The sequence below is a fragment of the Brachyhypopomus gauderio genome, chromosome 2, assembly GCF_052324685.1.
Source record: "Brachyhypopomus gauderio isolate BG-103 chromosome 2, BGAUD_0.2, whole genome shotgun sequence".
Lineage (NCBI taxonomy): Eukaryota > Metazoa > Chordata > Actinopteri > Gymnotiformes > Hypopomidae > Brachyhypopomus > Brachyhypopomus gauderio.
Window position 1 is genome coordinate 31,328,585 of NC_135212.1, and position 11,408 is coordinate 31,339,992.

Below are 11,408 nucleotides of genomic sequence, written 5' to 3' on the forward strand. Positions count from 1 at the left end.
ATGGTCAATCTGCGGTGTTTATTTCATTGCATTGGTTACAGACCAGTCAGAAAGCTCACTTTCCTTGTGTACACAGAAGTCTCAGCCCTGACATGACTAACAAATGAATACATCACAGTGCAAATGAGGACACACAATGCCATAGCAGAATATGAGAAATAGAAAATCCTGATGATGTATCATTTATTACCACCACCTCAAATTACATTTACATGCAAGTAGCAGATACACAGTGAGTAACATAGATGAACAACAGATGAAGACCGTGTGTGCTTTTGGACAGATCTGAATAAGAAAATGTGCCTGGATTCATCTGTTAATGCACATTATAGCTATTGATTTTCCATGACTGACATTTCCTTTTTAATTAGGGTTCACACACATAGTGTGGGAACCCTATTGTAATTGCTCGGGTTTTTCTTCTTCTTCTTCTTCTTACTATTATTTTTTTAGTTGGTTGCAAACATGGACAAGATATGTTTGCAAAATGTTGTTTTAGACAGTGTGTCTCCATCCTCCCTGTTCACATATTCTTCACATATTCTCCTGTTCTCTATCTATCATCATATTTTTCAAGCTCCGTTCCACATGTGTAGGAACATCATAAGTTGATGGGAATCCATGTTTAGTGAATACAGAACTGATATGCGTAGATATCTACAGCACTTCAACAGATGAATGACAACAGCTTTGAGACACTACAGCTAGAACACTGAGGTAACAGTTGGGTTTTTGGTTTTGAGGGGAAGTGGGGGTTGTATTTTCTGACAGTTGGAGTTTATGTAACTGTTAATGATAAATAAAGCATAGAGATATTACCATCACAGAGCACAGATGCAAAAGTGTAGCAGTCAAGCCCAAGCTGAATCGTGACTGTTTCACTGCTGTAAGTGAACAATTACAACCACAGATACTATATGAGGGAGCATTCCACTGCAGTATAGAGTATGACAGAGTCTTTTAATGCAATAAATAGAACGATGGAGTGTTCCACTGCAGTAAAGCATTAAATAGAATGATGGAGTGTTTCACTCCAGTAAATAGAATGAAGCAGTGTTCCACTGCAGTAAAGTATACGAGGGAGTGTTTCACTGCAGTAAGGAGTATGTTTGAGCATTTCACTAATGTATAGAGTATGATGGCATGTTTCACTGCAGTAAAAAGAATGATGGAGCATTCCCCTGCAGTAAAGAGAATGAGGGAGTGTTTCACTGCAGTAAAGAGTATGATGGAGCATTTTTACTTTAGTAAAGTGTATGAGGGAGCACATTACTGCAGTAAAGTGTATGATGCAGTGAGTAAAGTATATGAGGCAGTGTTCCACTGCAGAAAGAGAATGAGGGAGTGCTCCACTGCAGTAAAGTATTTGAGGAAGTGTTCCACTGCAATAAAGAGTATGACAGAGTGTTCCACTACAATAAATAGAATGATGGAGTGTTCCACTGCAGTAAAATATATGAGGGAGTGTTCCACTGCAGTAAACAGAATAATGGAGTGCTCCAATGCAGTAAAATATATGAGGTATTGTTTCACTGCAGTAAAGAGTATGATGGAGCATTTCAAGAACATGATAAAGTTCCACTGCAGTAAAATATATGAGGGAACATTTCTTTGCAGGAAAATTATGATGGAGCATGCCACTGCAGTTAAAAGTAGGGTGGAGCATTCCATTGCAGTATATGATGGAATGTTTCACTGCAGATAAGGGTATGAGGAAGCGTTCCACTGTAGTTGCAGTAAAGAATATGAGAGAAATATATAAAGGCAAAACATATTTTTCAAACTTTTATAAACTACATCCAGGCAATTTTTTTAAATGCTCTAATGAGTAGCAAATATAATTGAAAAGTTTCATCATGTGCCCTGGGGAACTTTTGGTATCCAGGAGAAGTATAATATCACCATGCTAGATAGGCCACATGCTGGATAGGTGCCATGGTTAGATTTGAGGTAGATAATGTAATAAGACTCTTCTAAAATTCACATAAATATGCTTACTAAAGTCCTTATCTGTGGTATATTAAAATGAAGAGAATCTGAGAGTCTGAAAGTGTGAAGCTAGGGACCCAGAGTGTTCTGTGTAGGGCTAAACATGTTGAACTGTAAGTAATACAGTACTATTCAATTTGACTCTGAGACCTGAGGCATATTTTGGGATGGTGGTGCAGAGAACTGGTATGTTGTGTTTTGCCTTTGCCTGTAAGTAGGTGGCTACTGCTGTATTTTCATTTCCTTTTTGAGCCAAATTGCATATCTATAAGAGAGTACTGTATAACATGATCTGCAAATTGTGACGCTGAGTGAGCGTCAACGAACGAGGCGGCACAGAATGAAGATAAACACTTCTACACGTTTTATTTGGTAAAATAAACACAATATACATGGTTTGACTCAAATAAAGACGAGCACCAGACGTTCCACACACACACACGCTTTATACATCTCGACTAACGAGCACAGCGTAAAACATGTTAGACTAATGACACGAGTGAACACACACACACCCAACCACACCCCCACATGTAGGCTACATACACGGACAGGAGAACAGCTGACAACAGTTGATTCTTTCATGCTCTTTATTTTAGTAGCAGATGCAGGACCTCTTTTGTAAAAAAGCGTTGTGCTGCATCCTTTGTAGGATATTATTTTTCAGAATAAAACCCCCAAACAGTAATTTGTTGTCCTGTGTGTTGGTTATCCTGAGGCCATGAAGCTGATAAGTATTGTTAAGGGACTGCTCTGAAACCCCAGACTTGCAGTCACAGGGTGTCCCAACTGGCTTATGCAATCTTCCCCTTTTAAAATATATACTAACATTTTTAATTGTATATTGTACAATATACATTTAACTGTATTGTAATGCATAATCAAACTCCATTGGTTTTGGTTTTCTTCCATTCAAGGTTTGCAGTCAGACCTGAGGATGGCAGGAGACTCTTGTGTCCAGATGGACCATGACATGGAGATTGCTGTGACTCCCAAAGAGGTCAGACATCAAGCCATATGTACAGTTCGCCACAGCCTGAGTCCAGACATTTATTATCATATTGATTTCCTAAAACCTTTTCACATTATTATGTTTTTGGACAAAAATCTATCTTTATAGTGTCTGCATATTGCTTGCATACTCCACAATTCACAGCTCTCACTTTTATCATGGTTTGACAAATAATATTCAAATTTGTATGTATATTATTTTTGTGTTTACATATGATATGAATGCAGATGCAAATGCAATCTGTGAAAGCAAATTATGCATAGTAGGTTCACCAGGTCCAGAGTGGGATCAACATTTTGACAATAACAATTAAATAATAATTTTTAGCAAGTTATAATGTACACAGCTGAAAATGATGTAATATTATACTGATCTTTAAAGAAAGAGTAAACAGACTATACTTTATTTCAGTTTATATGCAAGTGCACACATGTAAAATCCTGAACCTAAAGGTAAAGGCCTTACGTTCCGGCCCGACCGTTGCGCTCCTCCACTGAACGTCGCCTTGCTTTACCTAACATCCGTGGGAAGCAATCCAGACTGTTCTCCTCTGTAGTTCCTGGATGGTGGAATAAGCTGCCCTCGACCATCAGAGCAGAGCAGTCTCTCACTAGTTTTAAGAAACTCTTAAAAACTGAGCTCTTCAGTGAGCACACTCCACTACACCACCATCCATTTTTTGCCAAGTCTGAATTTTATTGTATCTACTCTTTTATAGTATTGTAAGTCACTTTGGATAAAAGCATCAGCTAAATAAATAAAAATAAAAATAAATAAATAAATAAATATTCCTCATGATTTTGTTGGAGATACCTGGATTTCCTACATAACCAAGAGGTGGAATGAATTAGTGAAAATTATTATTATTATTATTATTATTATTATTAGTAGTAGTAGTAGTAGTAGTAATAGTAGTATATTATTAGAAATATTTATTAAATGTAATGTAAAATGTAATGGGGCGGCATGGTGGTGTGGTGGTTAGCACTGTCGCCTCACAGCAAGGTGGTCTGGGTTTGATTCTCGGTCTGGGCTGCTCTGTGTGGAGTTTGCATGTTCTCCCTGTGCCTGCGTGGGTTTCCTCCGGGTACTCCGGTTTCCTCCCACAGTCCAAAGAAATGCGTGTTAGGTTGATTGATCACTCTAAATTGCCCGTGCGTGTGTGTTGGCCATGCGGTGGACTGGCGACCTGCCCATGGTGTACCCTGCCTTCGCCCAGAGATGCTGGGATTGGCTCCAGCCCCCCCGTGACCCCGACTAGTGGGATTAAGCGGTTCAGATAATGGATGGATGGATGGATGTAAAATGTATGTAAAAGTGTTGACCTGCAGGATCCTTTGTGGAACTTGTGTCATTCTGGAACCCCTTTTGTCTGCAGGGACATGCATAGACTAGATCCGTCTCCAAAATTGTGGCAGGATTAGTGCATTCGACTGGATTAGTGCATTTACTGTATTAGTGCATCATTCACAGGATTAGTGTAATCACTGGATTAGTGCATTCACAGGATTAGTGCATTCACAGGATTAGTGCACTTGACTGGATTAGTTCAAACACAGGATTAGTGCTTTCATTGGATTAGTACATTCACTCGATTAGTGCAGTCACTGGATTTTTATAGCCTACCTAAAAAAATCTTAGTCTTGATAATTTGGCTTCCACTCCTAGGCCCTCACTTTTCATCTGAGAAATGTGTTAAATCTTCCTGAGGAAAAGTAGTGCAGGTGTGAGGATCCAGATATGCCAAGTGTTCATTAGTGTCCGATTAACGTGTACCCTGAACGCTGCTCTTACATGGGGCTGCCTTTCCAATAATTACCAATAATACCCAGACATGATAATCTTCGGATGGAGACACAATGCTTCAGTGTGCCCTTGTCTGACATGGAGGGCACCACTGTTTGTTTGTAATGAGAGATCTCTTCCAACTTGTGCTTGGTAATGTTGAAATGGGAAGGTAGAAAGGGGGCAACATGGCTACCGTCCTATGGAGCAGCAGTCAAGCTCAATACAGTGCCTCACTTTAATCCAAAGTGCGCATTTGTCTGAGACAGAATGCAGGAGGGAGAGACCTTAAATACCTCTTATGTTCTGAGTGTGTGCCTGTATGGATGTGATGTCATAAGAGTATCACTGTAGCTCTGTCACTAACCGAGCATGAGAATCTATCCAGCAGCATATCAGAAACATTCCTGTGCACCTCAGGGGCATCTGTGGCTGCCGTGGCTGTCTGGCATAGACTAGGCAACTAGGGTTAAGAATAAGACCGAAATCTAGAACCGCAAATGAGGTCTCATGTTATCTACCCAATATATCTATCCGGTGTTTGAAGCAGATAGAAGCTGCTGTCAATATGAGAATTTCTACATGCTAATTCAATCAGTAATTGCTTGGAGAAATATGGGAATAGAGTACGAACACTTGACATTGCCATCACGCTCACTAAGTGCTGAGTGTAACATGGCCACCGCCCCACTCCCTTATCCCTAACCCTTAATCATTTATTCTAACTCTAACTTTTTTATTAAATACTGTATTGTTGAATACCATGTGAAAGCAGTCAAAGCACACCTTCTGTTGTGAATGTGACTTGATGTTAACTGTGATTTAACTACTTAACTATGTGTGAATTATGTACAATTTTGCATATAATACTGAACCTAAACTCAGTTTGCTTTTTATCTTTCTAAACTCTCTTTTTATTAACGTCTGTGTTTCTCTCTCCAGCAGCAGGTTAAAAAGCTTCCCAAACACCTGCGGGAGGCCCAGATCTCCACAGATCGCACTCATCTCATCACAGACGCCGCAAAGAAGCCCCGGCAACGCTATGTCCAGAAGGATGGCAAGTGCAACGTGCACCATGGCAATGTCCAGGAGACGTACCGCTACCTCAGCGACCTCTTTACCACGCTGGTGGACCTGCGCTGGCGTCTCAGCTTCTTCATCTTCACACTGGTCTATGTGCTCAACTGGCTGTTCTTTGGGTTCCTCTGGTGGCTTATTGCGCTCATTCGAGGGGATCTTGTGCACGCAGATGAGGAAGGCTGGACCCCCTGCGTGGAGAACCTGAACAGTTTTGTCTCTGCCTTCCTCTTCTCCATTGAAACGGAAACCACCATTGGCTACGGCTACCGGGTCATTACAGAAAAGTGTCCAGAGGGTATCATCCTCCTCCTGGTGCAGGCCATTCTGGGCTCCATTGTGAACGCCATGATGGTGGGCTGCATGTTTGTCAAGATTTCTCAGCCCAAGAATCGGGCTGAAACACTCATGTTCTCCCACAAGGCCGTGATCTCAGTACGAGACAACAAACTCTGCCTGATGTTCCGCGTGGGAGACCTTCGGAATTCTCATATTGTGGAAGCATCGATCCGAGCCAAGCTGATCCGCTCGGAACAGACCAAGGAGGGCGAGTTCATCCCGCTCAACCAGACAGACATCAACATCGGCTTTGACACAGGTGACGACCGCCTCTTCCTGGTGTCACCTCTCATCATTTCACACGAGATCGATGAGAAGAGCCCATTCTGGGAAATGTCACAGGCACAGATGGAGAAGGAGGAATTTGAGATTGTGGTCATTCTGGAAGGCATGGTAGAGGCCACAGGTATGGTCCTAATGGGTGGAGGGTTTGTACTTGCAAAAGATGTAAAAGCTGCAAATGTGCAAAATGTGTATTCTAATTTACATTCCAGTGTCTTAACTTATAATTTGCATACCTTTACATTCCTGATACATGTATCTTATTTTACAATTTACATTACATACAGTACATGATACATGTATTTCACCTTACAATTTACATTTCTTTACAAACCGGATACATGTTGCCACAAAATTTACATGCCTTTACATACCTGATACAGTGGATAAATTGTTTTGGTGATAATTGGGTGATAATTGTTTGGGTGAGGAAAAACAGTATCAATACTTTTTTGTATACTTTGAATTATTTTTACATTGCATTAGACCTCAGACTTTATTGGAAATTACTGTTGTTGACTCACATAGGCACATATGAGTCCGGCTCCTGAAGTCCATCTGTAAATGCATTGATCATGATGCTATTACAACCTCAATCAGTCATGTGAACCGTTAACGAGCAATGAAGCAGCATGAGAGAAAATGCATCCCTAACATTATATTAAAGATTAAAGTAGCATCAGGACCAGTAAATCTGAGGTCAGTGATGCCATTGAGGCCTCAGCTATACAGAACATTATGCAGCATTGTTTATGACCTTATTACACTTCCCAGGTCATTATCTTCCAACTGCACATCAAAAGCAAATTACTGTCCTTCTTTACTACATGACAGTTTGATTTGATCCTACTCGAGTTTTATTTTTGCTTATTTGAAACTTTGTGCAGTCTGAAAAAAAGATTTCAGATGGTATTCAGCTGGATCGGTGTTGCACTGGCCACTTACTGCCAGAGTAAACTACCAAGCGACAGATCAGAAGAAGGTTGTGTTTGGTGCTTTTTTGGTTATCTGTGATTGGATCAAGGACCCATGCTGTCCTCTCATTGTGATGTCACATTCACCTAATGACCTCAGTTCCCTTTGTCATTTACCTACATCATGAATAATGTATAATCTTAGAGATAAATCTATTGCACCAATAACAATGTTAAAAATATGCATCTTAATTGAATTTATTAGAATTATTCAAACAATCCTATTCCTCACCCTCTGAGTAAAGTGGACCACTAAATCGAAGTCACCATAAAAAGAAAGACGCACATATTTCATGGATGGTTTTCCCTGCAGCTACTGAAAGCCCAGAATACTGATTACATCACACCCCTGCTTCTATTGGCATGTCCACAGGCATTCCTCAATGAACCTGCGCGAACAGACGTCAAATGCTCTCCACAAAAACATCTGAAAGTTCGGAACTATGTCAATATTGAACTACACGTGCAAATACGCAGACAGCTCTTTACATAATTAACAGATCTATTCCCACCACTGCTGTTTTGCTCTCGGAGGATAATCAAACACAAACATCATATCCTTAAGCCCACTGCCTTTTATGGGATTTTTACCTATATTTGACCGAACATTTGAACACAGCCGAATGTATGTTCTTTATAACAAAGGCATTTTTAGCTAATGGTTCATACTTTAATTTGCCTTTAAGACAATTATAAATAGTTCATGTTAATGGCCTATTTATAATTTTGTTTCCAAAACAATGTATATAGTATATATTATAATAATATAAATGAAATTTTAATTGCCTCCTCAAAAAATTTATAATTTTTGCCCTTGATCCTACAAGTGTTCAGCATACATGAGGATGTGTTCAGGGCATCATTGGTGCTCAGCATACATGAGAATGTGTTCAGGGTATCTTAAGTACTGTCACATTGAGGACCCCGGCCCCTCCCTTTTGGGCGTGTGTTAACGTTGTCCACATGCTTTGTCTGCGTCAGTGGATTTCCGTGATCTCCACAAATACACCATCAGAAGAACACCAAGAACATCCAAAGATCATCCCAAACTGTCCATGAATGGGTGGCTCTGAAAAACTTTACAGTCTATTAAACCATCTATTTTGGTTTTGCATAGTATAGTCATGTGAGTTTTCATTATGTGAGTTTTTATGATTTTTGTGTGTCCAAGCTTTTGACTAGGTGTGTCTTCTTTTCAGAAGAGCTAAAGATTTCAGGAATAAAACTGCATTTGCTGTTTCTATAAACAGGGTTCATAAAAAGCTTCATGCAGTGTGTTCCATGAAGGGTCCATATACGACCTCAGGGTGGAATGAACCTTGGAAACCCTCAGGTGCTCTGTCTACACCGAACTCGACCCCTGACCTCTCGGCATGTTACATGTTGTAACATGCCTTCTCTAGTACTTGTAATCTCTTGACTAAACATGGGCAAAATTATCAGTCATGTTTCACTGTCAATATTCAACAATGCGGCAATATTTTGGGAAGACGCCGCACTTCTTCTGGGAAAAAGACTCTTCGTGACAGAACAAGGACAACCTTGACCATGGAACAACACTTTTTTTGTTTGTTTATGGGAAGATTTAATTATTTTTCTTGTGATTGTTTATCATGTGAGCTCAATGGAACCCTGTTATTCTTAATACAATCAATAACTATACAGATTAAGAACGTTTATTACTGTATTAATAATTATAACCTGTTGTATTTAGTAGCTTTATTATTAATAGCCGAGCTATGGTCAAACGTTCTTGGTATTTACTCAGTTGAGAAACATGTGGGCACCACCAAGATCACAGGACTAATCCCATGCTATCAAAACTGTAAAAAGATGATTCTTCTGATTACTGACCTGTGTTGAATTCCACAGAAGAATGTTTAAGAATATTTCATGTTTATGAAAGTTGCTGGAATAACTGTAATGAAGGTATTTTTCTTTTGCCTGTAGATATCACTATCTGCACTCTGTCACTAATGTGTATATATATATATATATATATATATATATATATATATATATGTGTGTGTGTGTGTGTGTGTGTGTGTGTGTGTTATAATATTTATATATATTTGTTATAAGTTATTTAACCATTGCAAGAATCTAAATTATTTGCTTGTTTATTTGTATAGTGGACCACATGGCATGTGGTAGTCATTTTTCTCCCCTGAGTCACTATAAATGTGCCACACTATAAATGGATGTGGTCAAACAGACGGTTATCCTCCGAACACACATAGCAGGAATGCTCATGGCACAGCAGTGGATGTGCACTGCATCAATGATTAAACGCCCTGCAATAATGCATACACACTGTACACATTGTACATTCTATACACATTACAGATATCCAGATGGTGATTTTTCATTATATAACTCCCTCAATGTTTTCTACTGGACAAATGAATCCTCACTCATACTCACCCCAAGGGCCTGAGTGGAGGAGGGTGGTTTTGATGAAGGAGAGAATTTAGACCATCATTAAAAAAATACATAACCCAGCATTTTAGCTTCTGAGAGATTGGCTGTCTTTTGACTGATTTTTGGCAGGTAGACAGAGCTGAAAAATTGGCTCAAGTTCTTTTGGCTACTCCTTTAAAAAGGTTCCTGAAATATTTTAGATGTGCTTGTTTTGGGCATGAATAACTGCACTTATACTGAGTTCACAGTGTTGGCTGAACATAGATAAATAATTTATCTGGGTCCCTATTTAGAGCTGTTTTTAAACCAAGAGTTGCAATCTACGGAAAGGGCACATGTACCTATTTGTATCATAAATTATGAAATTACTTCGATGTGATCAAAATAGAAAACTACAGAGGAAAATAACCATATGTGCCAGTTCCTCCATTGGAGCCTGTCCCCACTCCAGTTCCTCCACTCAACTTCCTCCTGTAACCCTGCCCTCTTCTGCCTGTAACCACACACTCTTCTGCCTGTAACCCTGCTCTTTGCTGCTTTTAACCCAGCCTCCTGCTGGGTTAGACTTCTGCCTGATGCATGTAACCCCACCCATTGCCGTCTTGATACCAGTTCTTGGTTAGCAGAAACACTGCACTGATTTCCAGCTGCCCCAGCCCATAGGAGAGAAAGTGTTTAGCATTCATAAAAATACTTGTCTTGTTCACCCCTTTAACTGGAGTGTTTCTGATTTGCCAAAAGACAGTTCCAAGAGTCTGTCCTCCACAGAGTCAGAATCTTTCAGTATCACCGCTACTCTCTGCAAACTGTACCAAGAACTCTGACCTAAAGGCACTGTGTTCATATTTATAGCTCTGAGCAGCACTCTCTCACAAGCCTTGACCCTGTCACACATACAGTTAGTCTCACACGTGCACACACTCACAAAAACCTCAGTGATCTAAACATAACCCCTGACTTGCAACTTCTGACCTTGGCCTTGTACTTGACCCTTGACCTTAGCTTTGGCAGGTTGAATCTTGCCTTCATGTTTCATTAGTCATACCTCACGGTCAGTGCAGCATTTTAGAAGACACACAAGTTCAGGGCTTAATTCAGGGAAAAATATTCTTCATGACGGGACACCCTTTAACCATGGAAGAACACTTGGGGCATTTTGTTTGTTTGCTGCTTGTTGCGTGTTTACTATGTTTATAACCCATTTTGTACTGGCAAAATTCTGACATTTACTGTACATCTGCTGCAGTGGTACAAACTTGTAGTAGTCTGCAAGAGACAAGCAGCAACTCATACTGTCATTATGACAAGTATTACAAGTTATATATAGATATGTATATACTGTTGTAAAAAGTGCTATATAAATACATTTTGGTTTTTTTTTTTGATATAGCAATAATTAATTATGTCTAACCAAAACTTTTCATACATGCCCAATAACTCTGTTCATACATGACCCAAACTATGTTCATACATGCCCCATAACCTGCTCATACATGCCCTATGACCTGCTCATACATGCCCTATGGCCT

The 11,408-nt window shown here is 39.8% G+C and overlaps 1 protein-coding gene across 6 annotated transcripts in view; it reads left to right on the plus strand.

Annotated features, from left to right (window-relative positions):
- kcnj5 (potassium inwardly rectifying channel subfamily J member 5) overlaps window positions 1-11,408 on the plus strand; it is a 30,849-nt gene that overhangs the window by 15,253 nt on the left and 4,188 nt on the right. For 3 of the 6 annotated variants that reach the window (XM_076994006.1, XM_076994007.1, XM_076994008.1), the window contains 2 exons: window positions 2,907-2,989; window positions 5,729-6,608. In XM_076994006.1, the coding sequence (XP_076850121.1) occupies window positions 2,927-2,989; window positions 5,729-6,608 (943 nt within the window). In that variant the 5' untranslated portion in view covers window positions 2,907-2,926. The remainder of the gene's footprint in view (window positions 1-2,906; window positions 2,990-5,728; window positions 6,609-11,408) is intronic. The other 3 variants (XM_076994009.1, XM_076994010.1, XM_076994011.1) reach the window with 2 other exon arrangements.